A 23,216-nucleotide genomic window follows, 5' to 3' on the forward strand; every position below is an offset into this window, starting at 1 on the left:
TTTTTCTTGTCTTCAAAGAAGCTTTCTGTCACTTCATCTCTCACAGGAGAGTCGCGAACCCTTCTCAGGTCGGTGCGAATTCCGCAACGATCTCGGATTGCCATTTGCGGCCCCCACACTGAGGCGACCCCTAAAAAGAAGTGCCTCGTACAAGCGACCAAGCACTGCTCTGTGGAATCTGGATTAATTGGTGGCTGTGAACACTTCCACTGCATTCGTTAAGCTCGTCACCTTGTCGTTTCTTGAGAGACTGATTCAGGTTTTCTAACACTCGTCGGCGGCCCTCTCCGACAGACCGTCAGACTGTCTTGCTGCTACCCCGTTACTCCATGATTCAGAAACTGGAGGTCAGTGGACTCAGGTGAAACGTTAGTTATGGTTTCTGCAGAAGAAAATGACCGAGAATGCCATTCCTGTCGGAACTGGACAAACGCAGCCACTCCCGGAAGGTTCGGTAAACAGACGTGTTTTCAAACGACTGGCGGCTGTCAGCAGCAAGGCAGCGCAGTATCTACCATGGCGTGATGGGGTAATAACGCTCCGTCAGACTTGAATACCGGGCGTCTCAGGGTTAGGAGACTCTGGGAAATAAAACGAAACAGCGAAAACTCAGTCTGTTTGTGCGCTGTCTGGCGTCGCAGGATGCTTCGACGTTGTTTCGCGGGCATGCATCGACGCTAAACGGCCACATGCAGATTCGAGGGTTTTTTCTGCATGGGTTTTGGAAACGAGCGCGTTTGCCACTGATGTAGTCTCGGTGATCTCCATTTCCCATAGCTTTCTTTCCGTTATGGCTTCTGCACGTTATGATTTCGTCTGTGGAAGGGCAAGTTTCTCCCGTTTCCAGTCCCTCGAACCTCGCCTTCGACGAGTCAAAGCAGTGTGGGGCCCGGGACGCCAGACCCTTCCGTCGTCTGCTGCGGTGTACATACACCTGACTTCGTTTCTGGCGCTCACCTTTGAATGGTCACTTCCTCACACTTCTCAGGTTTCTCACAGGGTTTCAGTTGTCTCTTCCCAATCCTTTCCCTGCCTTGCGAGGAGCTGTCGCGCCCACGGTGTAGCTTCACGCTAGCAAACCAAGTGGGGAGTTGAGGAGGCGACAGAAACGTCTCGTTTTCCAGTCCAGCGTTCCTCAAACCGTTTTCCGCCACTCCAAGGCAGGAAGATCTCAGGATCTCGTCGCTGTCATTTGAATTTACTGCGCAACCATCCTACGATGTTTCTCCGTAGAAATCGAGTTCTATGTGGTACAGTGTCTGCTGCCGTCGCTCGTTCGGCGCTTGATCTTTTTTTTTCGCCTGTTTGTTCGTCGCACTTCTTGTATGTCTGCGTACTGTTCCGTGACGATCCGTCTCGCGGCCCGTGGATCCGGAAGCTTCCGATGCGGGAGACTAACTTCCTCTTGGTTTCTTCCTAACGACTTTGTCTTGGCTGCGTGCCGAGCCAAAAAGACATTACCGCCTTTCAGATTTGTTCGTCTTCGCCAAGTTCGTCAACATCGGGCCCATTTAGGGCGCATTTCGGGACCAGGCTGGCGCATCCCCCGCCGCTGCCAGCTTGTCCGACGTCTCTGGAGTGACTGTTTCGTTCTTTTGTGTCGTCTTCCCGTTGATTTCACCATGGATTCCGCGAGACACTTCCTCGAATTCTTTTGGGCTCTTGGGAACAGCCAACCAGAGACCCGAGTGGAAGCTGCTGTGGGAATCGTAGAGTTCCTCGTCGAACGCCAGAAGGCTGGCGCCATCCGCTCCGGCCTTTCCCTGCCGGCCTCGGAGGCGACTGAGCCTGGCTGCTCACAACCTGACGCTCGCGAAGCAGAGGAGAAGCCTGAGTCCCAGAAGCGGAAGAAGAAGCGGGGATTCAAAGGGAGGCAAGGAGACCTTGGTCAACCGATTAAAAACCTGATTTCTTTTCATGGGTCCAGCGCATGCGACGATCTCCAGTATGCTGCCAATCGGCTGGTAAGCTGCGTCGGGGCCGTGATATCTGTACAGGGTGATACGTGGGGAAACACCTTCTTCTGTGGTTTCACAGACTCTCTGCAATCCCTTGTGTGTCTCCTTTTCTGCTTCTTTTCCTTCGAAGCCGATTACTGGGCTTCCCTCGGCTCGCCGTTTGCTTCCATCCTCCTGGATTTCTGAAGACCGCTGAAACAACGCAGGATTTCCACGTCCTGCCGATTTGCGAGTTGGCAGAGAAACTGGAGTCTTCAACAGAAGTGGCTTACGAAAATCATAGAACACCTCTGGTAGTCGATACCACAGTTGGTTCTGCATGCACTTTCACTCATTTGTTTCCATTGTATCGGGGCTCTGTTTCCGTTAGGATGTACGCCCTCAAAGGAAGACGGCATCTCTTAATTTTTTAATTTCTTGCCCCATGCGTTTCCGTGCCATCTTCCAGCTCGCAGGGCTCACGTCCCCGAGGGCGTGTGTCCGGCAAGGGTATTCTCTGGCTCTGCTTCTTCTCCTCCTCCATTTCAAGAAGGAGGTTCCCAGGGAAAAGGTTTTGACTGCGCTTGAGCAGCACACTTCTATCGCCAAAGCGTTTCCAGCAGACGTCAAGACACTTCTTCTCGGCCGCCTTTTCGGCTACGCTGTCTTACAGAAAACGGGGTATTTTACAAGTAACGCTGTAAGTGCGAATGGGGCTCTTTGGTAGTCTCTGAGAACCCGTGAGACGATGGTCGGCGACGCTTCGTTACTAGATGAGGTGTTTGTGTGGAGAAAAGCTGGCACATTGGATGTTCATTCAAATGGTCCAGGGAGAGCTTGGAAACATGCTACATAGCTAGTGGGGGTGCGAGTGGACTGGCGCGTCACACCGCTTCCTATCGAATCTGAAGAGTGTTTCTAGCCCTCCTAAAAGAAATTCTCTCGAATCTCGGTGGTGTGGTGGTATTCGTGTCATCAACGTCTCAAGGAAATATCGACAACGGTCGAAGTTTCTCTCAGCTTGCCTCAGGTCTGTGAGTGATGTGGCACAGCCTCAATGACATTTTACGGTAGTATCGAAATCCAACGCTTTTCGGTGTCCTAAGCAGTCCTATGGGGAGGTAGTCCCCAAGGCGACGACGCAAACCGCACACAAACAAATAAATGTCCAATATACATAGGAAATAATTATTACGTAAATAAAGTTAGGTCTGCATACATTTTCCCACTTGGTCTGGTGGCCCTCATTCAGTTACTACACAAACGCGAGGCAAACAAGAATTCGATTTGCTTATTCCTTAGAGACTCCCGCGGAACGCGCAACAGGGAGAAGACTGCCAAAGTGAAAGTGTTTCAGTCAAAAGTTTCAATTTCATTATAGGAGGTTTCATGCCTTGTAAATATCTATGAGAGCAAAACAGTCCCCTGTGTGGAAGAGCCGGGCAGGAGTGTCTGGACTAACCAAAGTATCTTTTTCCATCGAAGCACACGGGGTTTCTCTGGAAGCTTGCTGAGACTGCATGAAACGTCTTTTTCGCACTCATCGCCACTCCCCATTAATACTCTCCGTCTAGTGTCTGTGTGACATTCTTCGCATGCAGCTGTGTGTGGTTTTATCTGCATGCAACCCTGCGACCGGTTCGTCCTGTTTCGTTCCATTTGGCTCAGAGTGAAGGGAGATAGAGTCGTTTTTTTGATTTGTTTGTTTCCTTTATTAGTCGCAGAAGTATACGGTAGTGGCCCTGTAAACATGCACGAGTGGATAGGTGTTGAAATTTCTCCAGAGGTCCAGAGGTCTACTTACAAGATGCTGCCAATACAGCTCGCGTTGATACAGTGGAGTCTCTTGTGCGACGTTCCCTTTGATACATAGGCGGGAGACGAAAGCAAGAGTCGGTGATGTCTGACTCCTTCGCTACAACGACGGGTTGTGTGCTTGTGAAACGTTTTCCCCCCTTGTTTCTGCTTGTTCGTGTTTATCTGCAGTGCCTCACTCAGTGTAACACAACCTTCTCTTCGCTCTGGGAAATCGTGGATAAAAAGGTCTACTTGCAGGAAGCGGCTTTCCGGCTCATGCGTCGAATTGTTGTAGACTTATCCTCGTAAGTCTACGATTGAGAGGCCAGGCTGTTTATTCCTCATCACGCATCTGCATTCGTCTTCACGTATTGTTCTCCCTCTCATAACCTTTTCCCGTCGTCTTTTCTCTACGTTTCTCTGTGTGTTGTCTTTTTTTTCTGCTGCTTCGTACTTTTTCTACAGCAGAAAGAACGTCTTCGTTAGGTCTCTGAAACACACATGCGCGAAAGTTCGTGTGCTGACATGTTGACATGTGCCGTTCTGCGGGATATACATTTAGACTCTTTCCAAGTTCAGTTCGCATCGCCCACCGGCGTCGCTTGTTCCTAGCTCTTGTTTGCGGCACTGCATGCGCACCTCGATCTACGCGAGATGCAGATGTCCCCCCAGAGATGGCGCGACAAATGCTTGCTGTCTGGTTTCGTCTCTGCCTTTCTCTGAGTGGCGAATACCTCATAGATGTCTAGGCTGTCGGCTTTCGTGACAATGTGTGATTTGTCTTTTCTCATGGACGCCGACGCCTGTGAAAAAGGGCATTGAACCTAACCCACAGTTCAATCCTGTTTCATTCACCTGAGTTAAAGAATGTTTCGTTGTTTCCGCGTTTGCTCATTCCGACTGGTGCAACAGTCTTTCGACTGTGTTATTGTGTCTCATAAATTACCCACTAGAAGGGAGTTGTTCCCAAACAACTGGATGGTGTTATCTAGGTGAACTGGTTGTATTTCTATTCTAGGTTTTCTAGTGTGGGCGTATCACAAGATGACTGTCGGTCTAGAAGTACATACACAGCATACGTCTCAGCCCACCTCTGTCCGTTCTCTTCCTGTCATGCAACACTTTGACAGCCACACGCAGTCTGGTGGAGCAGCGGAACGTTCGTTTTGCAGCTCTTGTTTGCCGTTCTTGGTGCTTGGTTGTGTTCCAAAGGCGGCTGCAAGTACGAAACGAACGCGTAGCGAAGCTGCACGCACCTAGCTCCCTGTATGCGTGGCTTTTTCGCAGATTCTCTCCGTCCATTGCTCTCCAGTTCGTCCACGCGCGTCTGGGGGTGATGGCGTCTGTAAGAGTCACCACGGCGCCTTCGTTGCCTGAGGGAGAAGCGTCGCAGAGAGAAGCAAAGCCGCAACTCGGAAAAACCATCACAGGTCGCTTGCCTTGCAGCTTAGCTGCTTTCCTCCTCGATCTTCGGTGGGAGGCTTCTCGCTTGGCGTGGCGGAAGAAGGAAAACTTCAAACATCTGGAGACTCTGTTCAGCGTCGACCTCCTCCATGGTAACTCGCTGTAAACCGAGACGCTGTGAAAAAATTGCTGTACAGGGATTTCCATACTCTAGCCCCCCCTGTTGAAAAACATAATATAGTGGGATGCCTAAGTTCATATGAACTGCCTTTGACTGGGGAATTTGCGCCACGCGTTGACTTCTGCTTTACCGTGACCATCTTAACTCCTTCTGTGTGGCTCGTTCGCTGTCTGGACAGCCCCGGAGTGAATTGGCTTTGTGTTTCATGTAGAGGCCGGAGACGTTTGTGTGCTTGCGGATGGGGTCTCTTTCTAGTGGATCGCTAAGGGTGAGCATTCTATCGTTTTCTGTAAACTCCAAATGACTTGGTCTGTGTAAACCTCATGGCATTCACTGTGGGTGTTCACATCCCGAGTGCTCTTCTTCTCTCTTGTTGTCTGACCGAGCCCCTGTGCCAGCGGGAATGTTGTGCTGTGCCACAGTCCAGACTCGTTGTCGTTTCATAGCGTGGATCTAATCAGCTGGCTGTTTCTGCAAGCGTCTGTGAAAGAGTGTGTCCAAACTCACCTTCTTGCTGATCGAAAAATATTTCTTGTCTTTGTTTTCGCAGAAGAAGAGCGCCCGCGGCTTATGGCTTTCCTCGCTGATACAGCGGCCTTCCACCCTCGCCTTCACAGTCTATGGGACTCATGCCTGACACTGCTACTTCACTCCAAGTGAGTAAACCGGACGAAGCTTGATGTCCAGTCCAACTTAGATGCATGCTCGTGGATTTCACATCATGCCATGGTTATCGCATTCTCCAAAGATTCTGTGGTCCTCTGACCAGTGTCACGTCCACTTCCGATAAAGAGGCGCCAGGCCGACGAGAAGCCGCTGAGAGCAGCAGGGCAGACACTCGAGACAGTGAGGGGCTCTTTTCCCGTCTTGTTAACTTTTTTATCCGCCCTTGCTCTTTTCGTCGTCTTTTCTCCCTTTTAGCCTTGCATGCGTGCACACACGACAAGAGTTTCGAGCGCAGGTCTGAAGTTTCTTCATCCGTTTCTGGTTTTTCGGCCTGGTTGTGTTGCCTTGTGTTTCCGGAGACCAGACCCGAAACGCGACTTTCTGTGTCGAGGGAGACTCGTTGTTATCACTTTTTCTCTCTCGTTTCTCTTTCGTTGCAGAATCGACTTGGAGCCAAAGGATACATTTCTCAGGTGGTGCCGGAACGTGGATAAGACGCTCTTTCCGCCTTCGACGACCTCGCAAGTGGTGAAGGACCAGGCGCCTCAGCGAGAAGGCGAAAAAGCTCGCGTGGAAACGCAGAGCATGCAAAAGGAATTCCTGGGCTTCCGCCTCGCCATCGAGGTCTTGATTCGCCTCAAGCATCGCGCAATGGCACGCGAGGCCGGTGAAGACTGTGTCGACCGCAAGAGCAGAAAGGATACGGGGAAGAGGCAACTGACCAGCGAAGAGGCTGTGGAAGCCAGCGCCGAGTTCTGGGCTGCTGCCGACGGATTGCTCCGCGCTCTCGTCCGACATCTGGAAGGTGAGAACTGGAGAACACCTGAACCACGGAAACAAGGACCGCCGCATGCACGAGGGAAATCCGGAAGAAATGTTTCAGTCCCGAGACGAAATAAACGCTGCAGGATGTAGGACACAACAAACGCGACCGTGTTCAGGAGAAACGGCTACACTTCGTAGGGGAGAACTAATGCAATCTGTAGGAGCAAACAGAGACTGCAGTTTCTGAGTAAAGAAAACTTGTGCAGTTTGTAGGAGGAGTGGATACTGCAATCCCAGGAAGAAAACAAACGCTGGACTCTCGAGAAGAAAGACAACTCTGCAATCTGAAGAAGAAAGACACACAACAGTTTCGAGAAGATAACAGGTGCTGCCATCTATAGGCACACGCGTCTCGTTGAACGTCCTCCAAACTCGCTGCTGCGCTCCTCTATGAGGACAGGCGGCTTCTCGTCGGGGGGTTTTTTGAGAGATGAGCACAGTTTTGCTGTGAACTGCTGTGCATGTTTGCTTTGAGGCGGAGGTTGCCGCGCATGCATTGAGGTGGTCACACCCGTTTTTCTGAGCGTAGCGTCTTCCCCTTGACTTGCATCCCGTGTCTTTCCCGGAAAGGCAACTGTGAAGAGAACTGGCCTTGACGGGCTAGGCGAGAAAGTCTTCTTTCCCCGTCTGAAGGCGTCACATCGGATTTCTTGAACTCAGCAGCTTCGCGTCTCTTCTTTATTTCCGACGACTTCCAAATCTCCTGCTTATCTTTTCGCCTTCTCGGGTGGGCTCCGTGTGTCTTGTGTAGCGGAACGACACAGCTAGCTCTGTGAGCTGTTCACGCTCACTGGACTTGTCGTAGATAACTGCGTCTTCGCTGCTTGTCTATCCGCGACTCAGTGCCTATCACACACGCGGATTCCCGGTTCTTCTAGGTCCTTCTTTTTCTCCGTTTTCCTGTGCCTAGGCTCCCGCGGCGACCCCCTGCGCCTGATGGCAGATAGGATTTTGGATATTTTGATCGCCGTCTTAACTGGGAGAAGCGTTTCTGCGCCCCCCTCTCTGTCGTCGGCGTCGGTGGAGGACTCAGAGGCGAGCTCCGTGTCTTCGCGGCTAGCTGTCTCCCCGTTCGCACCCGTGTCATCTTCTGTGGGGAAGACGCAGGAGCACAAAATGAAGCGGGTGCACCTCGATTGCGGGTGTCTCCGCGACCCCACCGAGGAAGGTTTGTTTGCGACTCTACTCTCCGAAGAAAGCGAGGGGGACGCATGCAGAGGCTGGGTGCAGCAGCAGCTAGCTGAGGTTCTCGAGGATCCGGACAACCTGAAGGAAAGGCGAAGGCGGAAGGCCAAACAGGAAGCGAGAACGTGCCACGCTCCCAGTGCAGGTAAGGAGACGGAGACGCAGGAGACAAAAAATTCTCGAAAGGAGACTCCAGTCATGAGTTGGGTGCGCGTTTCTGTGACTCTTTTTGGGGAACCAGGACACTGATCATGACGCCAGTGAGGAGACAGGGTAGATTGCCGCTTAAAGACATCGAAAAGCATGCTTTTCCCAGTGTCCTACGGCCGAGCGGATACTCAATAGAATTCCAGTTCTGAGATACAACGTAGTACTTTGTGATTACTGTGCGGCACCTTAGTGGGCTGATTAAGGTAGCTGAAGGTCTTGTATTTCAAAAGAGTTTACAGGTGCGTTTCTCTGACATGTAACAGTGCTCTGCAAGCACATTTACGCTCTCGCCCCCAGCAGCGGGCGTTGCACGCGCGTAAATAAGAAGGCCTAGGTGAATGGGAAGAAAAAAACATATCTGCATCCATGTCCAGGCATGCAGAGATACACAGAAGTCCGGCGGCACAAAGCAGCAGTTTTCTCGCCTTCAGCAAATCTTTGTGACGAATCTGAGAGATGCATTTGCTGTTTTGCGGTTAACTTGTTTTTCTTTGTCTTGTGCACAGGCGATGCATTTGCCGCGTTGTCTCCACAACTTGTTTGCCGCATGTGTTTCTTTTTTTTGGCTCTGCAGCTCTCGGTGCCAGGCTCGAGGTTCTGCGTCAGCCTCTATCTCTTCCACTTTCCTCGCGTTTTGAGATTTTGCGTTCTTGGGGCGAAGCCGTTCGTTTCCGTCCGCTGAAGAAAGGCGTTATGAAGAAGTAAGAACAGAACGCGTCCTCGTCGAGCACATGTTCCTTCGGTTAAAGGCCTTTTTTCTCTTTCGTCTCTCCGCTACCGTCGGCGTGAAGGACGTGGAAATCGTTTTTTCCCCTGATTTTCGTGTCACGAACCCAACGAGCTCCCCGACGAACTGCCAAGCCTTTCAGAGAGACATTTGCATGTTGAACATCGTCTGGTTCATGCGGAGGCACTCCACGCATCCGGGTCCTCCGACGCTTCCGAGACCGGTGGAAGGACAAAACACAGCGTCCGTGTTGTGCGCAGACGTCTGAATCGCGTTGAGGCTTGTCGACACCGCGCCGGAAGCGTTTATTTCCTTTGAAATTGGCGGGCCGTGCCAATAACCAGTGCGAAGTTCAGGTTCTCCATGAACCTACTGTGAAAGAAGAGACTAGCGCGCAGTGTATAGACTTGTGAGGGACAGTGCGCGGCTCCAAAAGAAGCAGGTGTCTCCCTCGGATGCTTCAAGATCTCACCTTTCTCTCACTCAGGGCGTGAGGTACCCCGCAAAACCGTTTGCCTGCAGTTCCCTTTGGACTTAATTTCTTCCTACGCATCCGCGTTTCCGATGACTTCAGCTCACATTCGGGCCATGCTGTTGGGATTGGCCAGCAACTTTGGGTGATGGTTTTTCTCCGTTGTTTTCGCGTCTGTGGGTTTGTCCTTTTTCAGACTTTGCCTGCTGGTGTTTGGCGGCGGTTTGACCGCGGAGGCACTGCGCCCAGAAGTCATTTTGTCTCAGATTTTCGAGAGCTTCGAATCGGAGAAAAGCAGCCTTGCAGCTCGCCACGGCTCCGCCGAGGTAGGAAGTTGAAAACTCGAAAACAAGAAAACGGACAGTTCGTGAAACGTCTAGAGCTAACCGCTCTCAGAACGACTGGAGCGCGCCACTCGAAGGACAGTGGGGGACATGTAGAATCACCCCAGAGGCGGAGGCGTCATTTCATGAGCGAGACGAAGGCGGGACCCGGGGAACGGACGCCCGTCGGACGAGAGAAAAGAGCGAGAAGGTCAGGGCGGAAGAACGGACGGTCAGATGACTGGAACCGTAGATTGGCGCAACGCAGAGATGATTTGAGTGGATGCAGAACCAGGCGGAGACCTGGAGGATATCGGAGAATACGTGCCTTCGTCTTTTTTTTCTTGGACGGCAACGGAGTCTCAGCCTGCACGCACAGCAGTCTCGCAGTGGACGGCTTTCGAAGTCAAGAGCAATCGCGCACAAATTCAAAGCTGAACTGGATTTGTTTTTTCTCCAAGTTGAGGACGCGGCATCGAACTGACTTTTGAGTCAACGTTTCTTCTGCAGTATTATTTCTTGCGTGATGAATGATGCACGACTGTTGAAATGAAAGATTTCGCACTCCTACCGATCTCGTTGCTTCAGTGGATCCCATTCCTTAGATACAACAGCACCCCACCTAGACACGAAATACTTTCTGTGTCGATGTTTTCGCAGGCTTCTCCGGACATGGCAGGGTCGAGTTGGCGGCGTTTGTTGTGGCTAATCGACTTTCTCCTGTTGCTCCCACAGCAGTTTTCTTCTTCCGGATCGGATTTGGCGTGCGGTCTCCCGTTGTTTGCTTCGCTGCTTCTCTCACTCCTCCTTTCGTCGTCTTTCCAGGTTTCTTCTCGCTCTCCCCTCTCGTCGGTCCTGTTCGCTTCGCCCTCCCGGCTGCTGTCGGCTGCCAAGAGTTCGCTTTCTTCTCGCTCAGACGCCATGTCTCAGGGCCTCAAAGGGGTGTCTCTCACGCAGTTTTTCGCGTTTCTTTTCTCTTCCGCGCGGTCGCCTTGGCCTCGAGTCCTGCCCAAACTCATGTCCCTACAGTCTTTCCTTCTCGCGCGCCTTGTTGACTTGTTAATCAAGTCTCAGAGCTTTTCTGGAACCGAGGCCAGCCCCCAGTCCACTTCAACAACTGCCCCTTCTACCTCAGCGGCGGCTGTGGCCTCGCGCTTCGTCGAGGCTTTGCACGCTGCGCATGCTGTTTGTTTTTCTCTCGCGATGGCGACTGAGACAGAAAACGAGAAGTCCAGTGTGGAGGTCGTTGTGACGGCCGACGGGGCAGCAGCGCGGAGATGCCACGGGAAGAAGGAAGCGCCTGCAGAGACGGCGGGAGTCCATTTGGAGCTGTCTCGCGGGTCACTGCTCGTAGCGGGCTTGGCCGTTGCGAGCGAGATGTCCGAGGAGACGGAGGATCTGTCGGACTCGACTCGAGAGCATGGCGTCAAGTCGAAGGCGCTGGCGAGAACGCGAGAGAAAGGAGAGAATCCGACGAACAGCAAGAAAGGAGACGCGCTCCTCAGCCTCTGCTTCGAGGCCTCGACGCATGCGAGAAACCTCGATGTTGCCTTGCGGGCGTCAGAGACTTTGGAGATCACCTCCCCGGAGGCGAGGGCTGTGAAAAAAGGCTTGGAGACCGCGTGTCGCGCCGTCGCCACCAGCGTCGCGACTCTGGCGATGTACCCTTATTTGGCTTTTGCGAGCAAGAAGCGGCGCGACGAGGCAGAACGCAAGCGCAAGGAGACGAGTGAGGCGGCTGAGGCTGGCGAGGTGGGCGAAGGGAGTCCACCGAAGCGATTGCGCCTGTCGTCCGCGGACGGAGCCAGCGACGGCGACGTCTCCGACTCCTCACTGTTGGGCTCCGACTCCTCACTGTTGGGCTCCGACGACGAAACGGAGACACTGAGGGGAGACCGTCCCCTCGACGGGCCGCTCTTTGGTTCGCAGGCGGCCGAGTGGGGTGACAGCGCGGGAGTGCAGGAAGAGGAGGAGCGCGAGGAACTGTCGGATTTCGCCAGTCTCCTTCAGGATCTCTCAGCTCAGGCTGAGGCCCTCGCTGCGCTTCTGACATCGACGAAAAGTCAGGCGCGGGAGGAATCAGGATGTGGGGGCGCCTCTGCGAAGCTCGCAATCACTCTATCGGAGACCGCGAAGAGCGCCAGCCAGCTGATCTTCCTCGAAGGAAACAGTGCAAGCGTCGGCTTTTTGCGCGCCACTGGACGCTCGCTCTGGAAAGCGCTCTGCCCCTTCTCAAGGGAGACAGAGCTCGAGGCTCTCCTGGACATCGTGTTGGAGCGCAAGGGCGAGGCGGAGGGAGAAAACCAAGAAACGGAAAATGCAGTGGCCCGTCAAGACAAAAGTGAAGACTACGAGGAAAAAGAGGAAGAGGAGGAAAAAACAGAAGAGGAAGAAGATGAAGAAGAGGAAGAGGACGAAGACGAGGAAGAAGAAGAAGACGAGGAAGAAGAGGAGGGAAACACAAAAGGAGGTGGTGATAGAGTGGGGAACAGTAGGGAGAAATCGGGGAGACGCGGCGATTCAGAAGATAGTGAAGAGGGGGAGAGCGATGGGGAAAGTGGAGAGAGGCCGAAGGAAGGAGACAGCGACTCTCACGACGATGACAATTTCTCGATTGAACTCGACGCCGACGCAACCTACCGAGCGTTGCTCGATGAAGACGGAGATGCGCTTCCAGGTAGGTTTCTTGAGACAGATGGCCCAAGTCGCAGTTGACACCTATCGGATCCTTCAGCTGAATGCGCCTGATCTTGCGGACGGTGAATCGTCGACCCTTCATTGTCTTGTGATTCTTTCAAGATGATGGATTGACAAACATTTTGGTCATTGCATGATTCTTTGAACGCGTAGAGAACTCGTCATGAAAGGCTTCTGTCTGGTGGTGTCTCTTCGCGTCCGCCTCCTTCTTGATAAACGTTCTTGCGCCGTGACGCCTCAGGTGACTAGGCATGAAGACGGGGTCAAGGAGGTACATACCGTACAAGGATTAATTTCTTCTGGAGCAATCTTCGGTGTCTTCAGACGCCTTTTCTTGGCGCGAAGTCTGTTTTTTCCTCCCTCGGGATACGGTTTCTACTCCCTTTCCTTAATATGTTCCTACTTTTCTCAACACAATTGTTGTACCCGGTCTCCTTCATTTGATTCGTTTCTTTCTAAACATCAGTGGTGGAGCTCTTTTCATCATCTGTTTCTTTCTTCTGTATAAATTCATTTGCTGTACTCCGTTTCTTTACCTGTTTTTTTCAGGAGCCTATGCACCTCCGCATGCCGCGCTTCGTCGGCAGGCGCAGTCGGAGCGGAAGCAGCTCGAGCGGGAGCGTCTGGGGCACCTTCAGTTGCGCTTGCGAGCTCTGGATCTTTTGCAGGTTTACCTGGAAATGAATCCGCGTTCGTCTGACGCGTTAGCCGTGTTGTCTGCACTCTTTGGTGGCTTCGACCGGATCGCTTTGAGGAGCTTTTTGCGGCGACAAAAGAAAGCCGCAGGGAAGGCGACACCGACAGGCGGGCTTCACCAGCACATCGCAGACAAGATACAGAAAGTCGTTCTCGATGCATGCACCGCCTCAGGCAGTCGCCACCGGAAGCGTCCTCTCGCGAGCATCTCGTCTGAGTGCGAGAGTGTCGTCGCTTCTCGGAGAATGGAGCTGCTTCTCGAGAGCGAGAGGCGTCCGATTTCGCTGGCTGCTGCGCTCCTTCCCTGGCGAGAAGAGTCCTGGGCAGAGGGGGTCAAAACCGAGGCCGACGCCAGAGCCGCGAAACAAGCGCTCGTCCCGCTGCATGCAGTCCCGCCGCTCGTGCTGGGCGCCGGGTGGCGCAAGCCGGGGCGGGGGTTCGAGAGCCTCGCGAACAGCGTCACCTGCAAGGTGCAGGCGAGTTTTGGGTCTGTCGACGGCGTCGACGCATTGTCTGACAAGCCGAAAGAGAGAGGCAAGAACTCGGGAGGTTCACGCGTAGCTGCGCATGCAGAGAAGGGTCTTCGGAGGGCATGGGAAGCCGCTGAGACGTGCCTAGGCCTTCGCGCGTTGGAGATTCTGGAAACGTGCATTGCAAGCCGTCACTTGCCCCAAGCGCAAGCTGCAGCGAGCTGCCAGTTCGTGGGTTTGAGTCTGCTGGTTCACCTGTTTAAAGTTGAACAGCAGACTGCTGATTTCTTTTCGCAGCTTCTCACGGGAGAGCCGCGCGTGTCTGAAAGCTGGGGTGGCAGCGTCGCCTCCCAGGTGCTCAACTTGGCCCTCACCGACTGGCTGACGAAACACAGTAGTCGCCAGCAGCAACTGGACTCGGCCTTCTTCCGCTTTTTTGCGGAACGGCGCCCAGAACTCATGCGCTTCATTGACTTTTTCGGCGCAGCACGCCAGCGAGCCAGAGGTGCCTTTGTTCGACGCGAATGTGTAGCAATCGGCGCCGCCGTCGCTCGGCATCCGACCTTTCTGTCGGGGCGAACGGAGGAGCACAGAAGCCAGAAGCCGACCCATCGCGGAGACCTGGAGCCAGACTGTGGTGGAAAGCACTCGCGGTCAGAAACGCAGGAGACGACTGTCAAGAGAACAAAGTCGCCAGGTCTGCTGCCCCTGGTTTCGCTGGACTGGGAGGCGTGGACCCGGCGTGGAAAACGCAGCAGAGACAAGCGACGCCGTCGGACGCGAGAAACTGAAGAAGATGTGGAAGAGAGTGCAGAGGCGGTTGCAGTGTCTCCGCCTTTGCCTGTGAGGGACGAGGTAAACGGAAGAACCTTCTTGGGGCTTTTAGATCAACTCGCGAGCTTGGCAGACGAAGCCGCTGTCGAAGGAAGTCGAGGAACGTTTTCGTCGGCTAGCCAGATGAAGGCAAGTCACAAAGAAATGCTTTTGGCACTGAAGACACTGCTGCAAGCCGCGGTCGCGCAGGTGAAACGCGAGCGGCTGCGAGCAGAGTGTTCCGGGCAAAACGTCGTCGAGGAAACGAACATTTCGAGTTCAAGAAACGCCGAAGAAACCCGAGGCGAACGCGAGCTACAAGAGGCCTGGACAGAGATCGGCGAGAAAGTAGAAGCCGCTGCAGCGAAACTCAAGGGACAAACCGGCCGCCATCAAGGCCTCCACGACAGCGTCGTGCGTTTGGTGGGGACGCTCCAAGGACGGGAGGAAAACGTGACGGGGCAGACCGAGGCGGAGAAAAAGTTCAAAAAGGAAGAAAAACGGAAACGCCGTGAAGAGCGCAGAAACTCGAAAGGGAAGCGGACGGTGAAAAAGGAAGCTGGTGGCGACGCGAGACCCGCGCCAGCCCCAAAGAGTGAAAAGGAAACCCAAGTGAAATCGGAGACTGGCGATGAGGCAAACGACGCGCATGCTCAGTCCAAGAAAAAGAAGCTCAAGTCCACGTGAGTTGATTTGGAATGGAAGATCTCGCTGTCGTCAATATTGCGACTGGAGACATTTCTGGGTGGAACGAAAATGCCGCACCGTGCATGTTCTCAGTGGTAGAACGGGCCAGCAGTTTGCCTGCGAATCTCGGAAACCAAAGGTGTTAAAACAGTTGTAGACTGTATGTCGAGTCATGAATCGTTGACGAATTAACACTCAGACATTCAAAGCTCGACACTGTATTTCAAGGAACACACGTGTAAACGGATGTGACATAACAGAACAAAAATCTGTCACGCTGCATAACACAGAGAACTCGAACACCAATTGATCTTCGGTGCCCTTGCACTGAACCTCCGAGTGCCGACATGCACGCGTTGCGTCCGGGCGCTTCCCTGAGAGTCCTCCACTTAACCCGTCAGTAGCGGCAGGATTTAGAACCATTATCTAGGACTTAGTGAAGGGCATATTGTCCAATCCCGATTGCTGCTGAATCTGTTTCATGTGAGTCTCGCTCACGGCGTTATCAATCACTCTGGTCACGAGAAAATACCGGGCGCGGCACAGAAGCGCCATCCCCTAGAGCCTGTGGTGGCAGGGGCGCCAAAGGACCAGCGCCTCTCAGTTGAGTGTCCTGATCCAGACGAGGTCGACGGGCGATCTGAACTCGTGGACGTGGATTCAAAGCGACGGGGTGGGAGGCAAGGCGCGGGCAAAGCTAGGGAATGCACATGGTTCAGTCGAGTTCTTCGCTTCTAGCTCTAAGTTAAGGACGAGCGTCCAAACCAAGAGCAGCAAGCCAAGTAGCCATGCTCCTCCAACAGTACAGAGACTCCGAGAACCACGGGCCAAAACTCAAAACGCTGGTGTGTCCATCCAATTCAACAGACGTGCAGAATGCAATTGCAAACTAGACAAGAAGGGCGCATTTGCACACCTGTTGGAATCTTCATGCTGGTTGCGAGGGTCCACACAAATGGAGCTCGCTGTTTCATCCGTTCTTGCTGCACGAATAAAAACAGTGACGTTGGAAAAAAGACTGGCCTCAGTGCTTCGAGGTACGCGAGATATACCGGTGATGAAGATGTCTTTCATTGAATTCGACGCAGAGAGAGAGAGAGCCTGCATGTTCCGTAAAACATCTCAAGAGGGATGCAACTTTTTCTCTTCGAATAAATGCAAGCGACACTTGAGAAACGGCACCTTTCATTCTCCACACCGTGTCGTGCTCATAGTTGTTGTACTGTCGAATGACTCTTTGCACAGAAACTTCTCGGCACTCCGGGTGAGGGAAACAAGAACAAGAAAGGCGTTCCGTGCATTAAAAATTTGCCTCTGGGTGGCGGCGGGGTCGGGCTTGATACTACCGCCGTATGTACATAGTAGACAGTCCCAGCAATACCAGTTGAGCTGTAGAAGGCTCGCCTTTTATCCGCATATTCCAGGCGTCAAAAGACAGAAAAAGTGGATGGGAGTTCTGGTCGCTCTGGACCTGCTGAGTAAAAAGCGGAGTCGTACCGCGTGCCTATCTCATCTTCTGTCACACTTCCGAAAAACAAGAAAGTGAAGTCCACGTGAGAGGCGAAAAAAATATCAATACACCTTCGTGCAGGCACGTCTCCCCATGCAAACCTCGAAAAGCCAGAAGATAGCACGCGAAAAAACCCACATTATCCCGTATCTACACCGCCAGGTGATATTAAGTCTAAAGCATATATCCACCTCTCATATATATATATATATATATATATATATGGTTGTGATGCATTTACGAGAGTTGTGGGTTTCATGTGTGGTAGACTAGATGATCTCTACGGGGGACTTCTCAGTCGTTTTTTCTGACGACGCCTTACGTTTTACAGCGTGAAAAAAAAAAGACACTAAGCGAAGATGTGTTTGCTTCGAGCCCATCAGGACCTTTCAGGTTGCTTCGGTTTGTTTCTTTAAGGAATCTCTTCCCTTGATTTTGCTCAGCCTTGTTGTTCCACGCACGAGTCGTTCAGCACCTGGCGAGTTTGCGGATTTCCCTTCTCCACTTCAATCTGACGACAACGACTACGGAATATGTCCAATTCGTTTCGCAAAATCCTATTAAAAAAAGACTCAAGCCTCTGAACTCCTCCCAACGACGCGAGGAAAGACCAGCGGGGACTCACATCAACGCTCAACTTCTTCAAACGTGTAAACGCTTGACACAGAATGACAATATAAGTATCCGCCTGCATTTATATATATATATATATACATATATGTAGGCGGATACTTCTGTGTGCATGCATACTATATATATATATATATATATATATATATATATGCATCTGTAGAACTCTTCCCCGGTTGAGCATTTTGCTGCGGTTTTGAGAGAAGAGAGAAACTCCACGTGCCCATGCATACTGTCAACTTTTGATATCCATTTTTCCCGAGCGTCGTCGTCCCCTCCAAATGACACAAAGAAGTACGTCGACGGAACACAGAACGATGCGTGTAGTCGTCTGCGCGTCTGCAGGGATTGTGTGTGGTGTTGTGCCGGGCTCCCGAGTTCGACCAAGAGGGAACCCAGCTCCAACAAAGAATCGAAAGCGGCAAAAAACCACAAGAAAGGAACTTGTCTGTGTTTTCTCGAGGCCCCTCGATTTCCATGTCTCACGCTGAAAAAAAGAAGAGGGATGGAACAACGCCCTTCGAGATTGGAGACACGGACAAAGTGGGCACCCCACACTTGTCTGTGATCATGTGTGTGTATGTCTGCATCCATTTCTATATATCTCCAGTTCTGGATCTAGCACTTTCTTCTGCCTCTACACACGGATACGCGTTTCTCTGCTTGGTCGCCTATATAATATTGAATATATATATATATATATATATTAAACATTCATGCAGATACACCTATTTTGTATTGAGGCTGTATATAAGAACGTATAGACAAGAATGTGAACTTCAGGATAGAGGCTAGACGGAGAAGACGCGTCTCAGGGTCTGTTGAAACGTCAGTAACAGAGACAGTCGCTATGGTTGACGCGCGGGGACGTTTTTGAAAGTGAAGAACTCTCGAGAGAAGTGCGGCGTTTCCGCTTGGCATTTTTCCTCTCGAAAGAGAAAAGAGACTGCAAACGCGAAACGGCGAAAGTCACTTTCGCAAGTCTGCATCGCATTGGTTCGCCCATCTCGCAGATAAAGAAAAGTGGATAGCCACTTTGTCGCGATAGCTTAATCTTCTTCTGAGCTGTTAAACACATTCCCTCGTACCAGCAGCGCATCTCGCACAACATTTTCCCCAAAGAATTTGAGATCATTCCGGTGTGCTTCCCGGGCGAGCGTCAGGCCCACAAGGCTGTGTAGAGCCAAGCAGAAACTATTTTCGCTTCAACTCTTCTTCCTCCAGCTTTTACAGCCAGCCTGCAGGCAGGCCGAGACGAAAAAGCCTGGGATCTACATGTCCACGAGGCTCTGTGCGATCGTAGCTTGCATAATCGCCTCCTGAGACAGAGGACAGCGAAGACAATTTCAGCAGCTGCAGGGCCAGAAGACGGACACGGACAGTCCGGCAGGCGAAGAAAGAGATAAAAAGAAGAGTGAGAAAGAACCCAGGAATTCCACGAAGCGAATCCCCTGAATGCTCCCCATGTGCAGCACAGTAAACCAACCGAAAATGTGGAATGAAAACACACGAGACTGCTGGAGAGACGTGAGGAAAGAACGACAGAGATTATGAGGATAACCGTAGAGAGGGAAGAAAGAAGAGATCAGAGTGAAGGACCGTGACAATTGAGAGAGGCGAAAGACAGTCATAGAAGAAGAAAGGAAACAACAGAGGAAAGGAGAGGACCCGAGACGAGAGATGGCAAAGACAACTTATCGCTTAGCTCTACGTTACATGCATATATATATATATATATATATATATATATAGATACGTATGAACATATACAGATGTATTTACTGATCTCTAGCTCTATGTATACGCATGTATTTATACACGAATATAAATGTACATGAATGTCCGGATTTTTTTACATTTTTTAGACTCACATCGGAATCAATATCAATGCCAGCAGCGGCGAAAACTTCCGCCTCTGGAGAGGCGGCTGGATAGGCTGCCGCACTTCCCGGAGTAAGACCCCCTGCGCTCGCGTCCAGTGCAGGCGAGGTCCCTCGAAAGCCCCACGGAGACACCGAGCCGGCAGAAGTGTCTCCTTGGCGAGTGTGGGGTGGAGAAGCCGGAGAGGGTGAGTTCGGACGCGAAGAGACAACCTGCACCTCGCTGTCGCTCTCTCGGTCTACGTCGATCACGCACCTCCCGGGCGAAACATTCATGTGAAAAGGAGACGCTGGATTCCCTCCACGAGACGCCAGACCTTGAGGTGGGGTGTGAGCAGACAGCGTCCGCGAAGGCGATCCTCCTGAAGGAATCGCTGGAACAGGAGACATCTGAAGAAAAACACACAAACAACTGTTTCCCCAGTTAGCCGTCAACACTCAGGATACTCAAGATGCGGAAAGGCGCGGTACTCTACATATGGGAATAAGCATATATATATATATATATATATATATATGCATATATATATATATATTTTTTTTTCCGTATATGTGTATATATGTATGTATAGTTCTACAATGTCGGTTCACACACGTATGCGAAAGATGGTATTTTTATTCAAGGGAATCCTTTCTCCATATGTGCACATGATGAACTGAGTTGTTCTCTGGAAGTTGACACTTTCTGTGTTCAGCGAAATAGATCGAGGTGCAACCATCTGCAAAAGTGAGTGCGTTCTCTGTTTAATGTGACCGTGGACAGGCTAAGATAACAAGGGGGGGCAGAGCGCAGTTCGACATTGTCCTCAACAAGAAGGCACCTTTTCCTTCTCCGTTTGTACCTCCTCTCTCTTCCTTCTACCTTTCTCTTCTTCTCTCCTTTCTTGCTTCTTCCCTTGCTTTCTTCCTTTTTCTCTCTCTTTCGTTCCTCTCCCACGGTCTTCTTCACCTCTCCATTTCATCCTCCCTCTCTCCTTTTCTTCCTGTTCATATCTTTCACTTCGTTCTTCTCTCCGTTTCTTTCTTCTCGCATGCTTCCGTTCTGCTCCAGTCTGTTCTCTCCCTTCTCATTTGCCCTCTGTCTTGCTGTCTTTCTTCTCGCGCGTTCTCTCCTTTTCTCTCTGCGGCGCCTCGCTTCTCTTCTTTGTCTTGCTGTGCGGCGCGCGCGGCTCTGTCGAACGTCGCTGTTCGTACCTCTCGATGTCGGCTGTATTCTTCTTCCTGAAGTCGTCTGGCGAGAGCGGCGTCGTCTTCCTCGCCGTCCTGAGGAGACTGTCGACTCGGGGGCTGTTGACCTCTGCGACCGTCACTTCTCATCGACGCCGCGCGCGACAGACGAATCGGCGAGGCGCTAGGTCTTTCCCACCAGGCTCGGTGGGAAGGATGGATGTCCTCAGAAATCAGCGTTTCCTCGTAGGTGTCGTCTGGCGGTCGAATGCCCTCCATTTCCGCCTCGAACTGTCTCTGCAGCCGCCGGGCCTCCTCGAGGGACGCCGCCTCCTCCGCAGAAATCCGGTCCGAGTCCACCACCCCAAGTGCATGAGACGAAGACGCAGCCGCGGGAGAAGACCCCGATGGTAACGCGGCAGACGAAGAGGGTGAGGATGAGGACAGAGAAGAGCGCGGCTGGGAGAAGGCAGAGGAGGAGGGACAGCAGACGTGCGAGGAATCTTGCGGAGGGTTCTGTGAGTTGCTGGAGGAACAAGAGGAGGGAGCAACAGCGGGTTCTGTCGAACCGTTTCGCTGAGATGCTGCCTGTCTCTCGCGTTCTTCACGAGCCTTTTGCTCTGCCACGCGGCGCTCGTACGCATCCCGATGACGCTGGCGATAATCCTCCATTTTGGAGACAGACGCAATGAAACACAGACCGTATTCACATGAAAAGAACGCGAGCTACACGCATAAAACAGTGCGTACAGCTATCTGCACACACACCCATGCAAACCGACGGAGGAGAGAAGTCGACGCAAATAGATTTCGATGTAGAGATGGACGATGCCGATATAAACGATGGACATGGAGAGTCAACACGGAAGTCGAAATCGGGAGATTGACCAGTGCAGACCCCGGTACAGAATCCAAGACCTGTTCCCGGCGTACCTGACGACCGTTATTTTTAATTCAGAGGAGGAGGGTGGGACCAAGAGAAATATGAAGTATGGAAGAAGGATTCTGGAGAGGGTAAGAAGGGGTACACTTTTGAAACAGCCAGGAAAAGAAAGGCACGAGATCGGGACGGAGACAAAGACTCCTCTCGGGAACAGAAAACTGAGGACGGTGAGACGAAGTACACGAAGACGCCTCGCGTCAACAGACAGGGAAACGATGAAACAAGAAGGCGGGAAAAGGAAGCAAGCAGGCAAACAATCGCACTACACAGCGGAACTTGAGAAACGTCCCCCGCAACGCCGGCAACTGGACCCGCCGTTTGTTGTCTCCTTGGACTCTTTCGCGGCCTCGTTTTCGCGGACAGGAAGCGCACAGAAAAGACGAGTTCCTGATGAGGCGGAAATCTTTCGAAGAGACAGAATTTTTTCTGCAACCCAGAAAGAGAGCCAGCGACCTAGGGAAGGTACGCAAAAAAGGCCAGGCGTTGTCGCAATGCCAACAACTTTGGCGGACAAAAAGCCTTTCTGTTCACTTTGAAAGACAAGAAAATGGAGGAAAGGCTCGTTGTGAAAAAGGCTTTCTTCACTCGACGTCTCTTAAATGAACTACCACCGCCCAGATTTTCTTGAGCCGCCGTCGCAGCGGGAAGAGTGGAGGGAACGGCGGACGAGAAACGCCGTTACGTCTGTAGTTTCTCTTCGAGAGAGAAGTGTCTAGAAGAAAAGAGGGATATGCGTGAGCAAGCGTCTGGAGAGCGGAGCCGCGAAAATATACACAAACAAAGCAGAAATGCGAGTTTATCCATTCAACCTCGAAATAGCGAGCTGTTAGACACACCATGAATGCAGATCAGCGCGAGAAGGATTTTGCACAAAGAAAAACGTCGTCTTTCTCCGATTCCTGCATGCGTTTCTTCGGACTGGCTGGCATAGAGCAAGCACGCTGAGAAGAAAGTATGAAAAGCAGTCCATTCCGTGGCAGAACGAGGAAGTTTCCGCGAGAAAACTCGGATTTTCGCGCGGCACGGAGTAGACGGCTTAAAGACGAGAACGCAACTTCCCCGCCTCACAAGCACGGAGGACGGTAGAAAAGGCTGAAGAACCCGTGAAATTGCGCTGGAGGAGAGTGTCAGCGTCCCTCATCTAGAAATTTTCGCAGCGGATGGCACGGATCACTTTTTTTCTGTCGAAAAGCCGCCCTCTTGGCTCGATAACTCGCAGCGTCGCTCCCGCCACGCCACAACACACCTAGAGAAGAAGTGAGAAAAATGCCTTTTTTCACCCCAGACTCGAGAAACTCTGAATTCGGCAGCGGTCTGAGTCGGACGATGTACACTCTACCCATCAAGGAGTAGTATGATTCTTCAGAGTCTAGGGGCCACTGGTTGGGTCCTTCGGAGAAGCTTAGAAACAATTTTCTCGTCTTAAGGAAGACACAGATTTGCTTCCTAAAAGAAAGTCCGCAGTCACCGCGACACCGTACAGGCAAAGGAGAGAAAGTCAATTTCAGCGGCATTCACGAGACAATTACGATAGAACATCCGGTGGCAGCGTAGGAAGTTCAGTGCATTTCGCCCGATCACGCTAATTCGGTTTTCGCTTCCTCTTTGTAACACAGGGAGAAGCGCCAAAGAAACGGAACAGAGAGGGAAATTCAGTGACTAAAGTCGATCGTTGTTGGAGAATGCAGGTAACGGTGCAAAGGCAGGGAAGCAGCAGCCGAAAGACGGACATACCTCACAGGCGGGTATCTCAGTTTCGTGACTAGCCAAACAGGGGATTCACGAGCTGTCCTTGCGTTTCTCGTTTGCTGCAGGAGGTGCTCAGAAGAAGTTGAAACGCAGTCACTTCACGGCACGATGCTGATCCTACTCTATATCAGTGACGTTCCAGGCATGATGGATGAATAACAGCTAGCAGTCGTATTTTTAAAGCCGAAGAAACGACGACTCGGATGCCAGCATAGTCAGTAAACGATCGGGCTGAGAGTAGTCATCT

At 51.9% G+C, this 23,216-nt stretch overlaps 2 protein-coding genes across 2 annotated transcripts; one reads left to right on the forward strand and one right to left on the reverse strand.

The window, feature by feature from the left end:
* Positions 1–792: 792 nt before the first annotated feature.
* On the forward strand, positions 793–16,783 carry TGME49_287180 (hypothetical protein). Its single transcript, XM_018782002.1, has 11 exons — positions 793–1,964; positions 2,407–2,637; positions 3,924–4,039; positions 5,022–5,290; positions 5,870–5,975; positions 6,426–6,790; positions 7,721–8,140; positions 8,780–8,906; positions 9,601–9,730; positions 10,388–12,404; positions 12,974–16,783. The coding sequence occupies exons 1-11, from the start codon at positions 1,326–1,328 to the stop codon at positions 15,088–15,090; spliced, it is 6,537 nt and encodes a 2,178-aa protein (XP_018637764.1). The 5' UTR covers positions 793–1,325; the 3' UTR covers positions 15,091–16,783.
* Positions 15,391–22,154, reverse strand: TGME49_287170 (hypothetical protein). The gene is made up of 3 exons (XM_002369272.2): positions 20,305–22,154; positions 19,102–19,500; positions 15,391–18,549 (listed from the first exon to the last, which is right to left on the reverse strand). Exons 1-3 carry the CDS (start codon positions 20,947–20,949, stop codon positions 18,502–18,504), a joined length of 1,092 nt encoding a protein of 363 aa, XP_002369313.1. The 5' UTR covers positions 20,950–22,154; the 3' UTR covers positions 15,391–18,501.
* Positions 22,155–23,216: the final 1,062 nt, after the last annotated feature.

Source organism: Toxoplasma gondii, chromosome V, assembly GCF_000006565.2.
Source record: "Toxoplasma gondii ME49 chromosome V, whole genome shotgun sequence".
Lineage (NCBI taxonomy): Eukaryota > Apicomplexa > Conoidasida > Eucoccidiorida > Sarcocystidae > Toxoplasma > Toxoplasma gondii.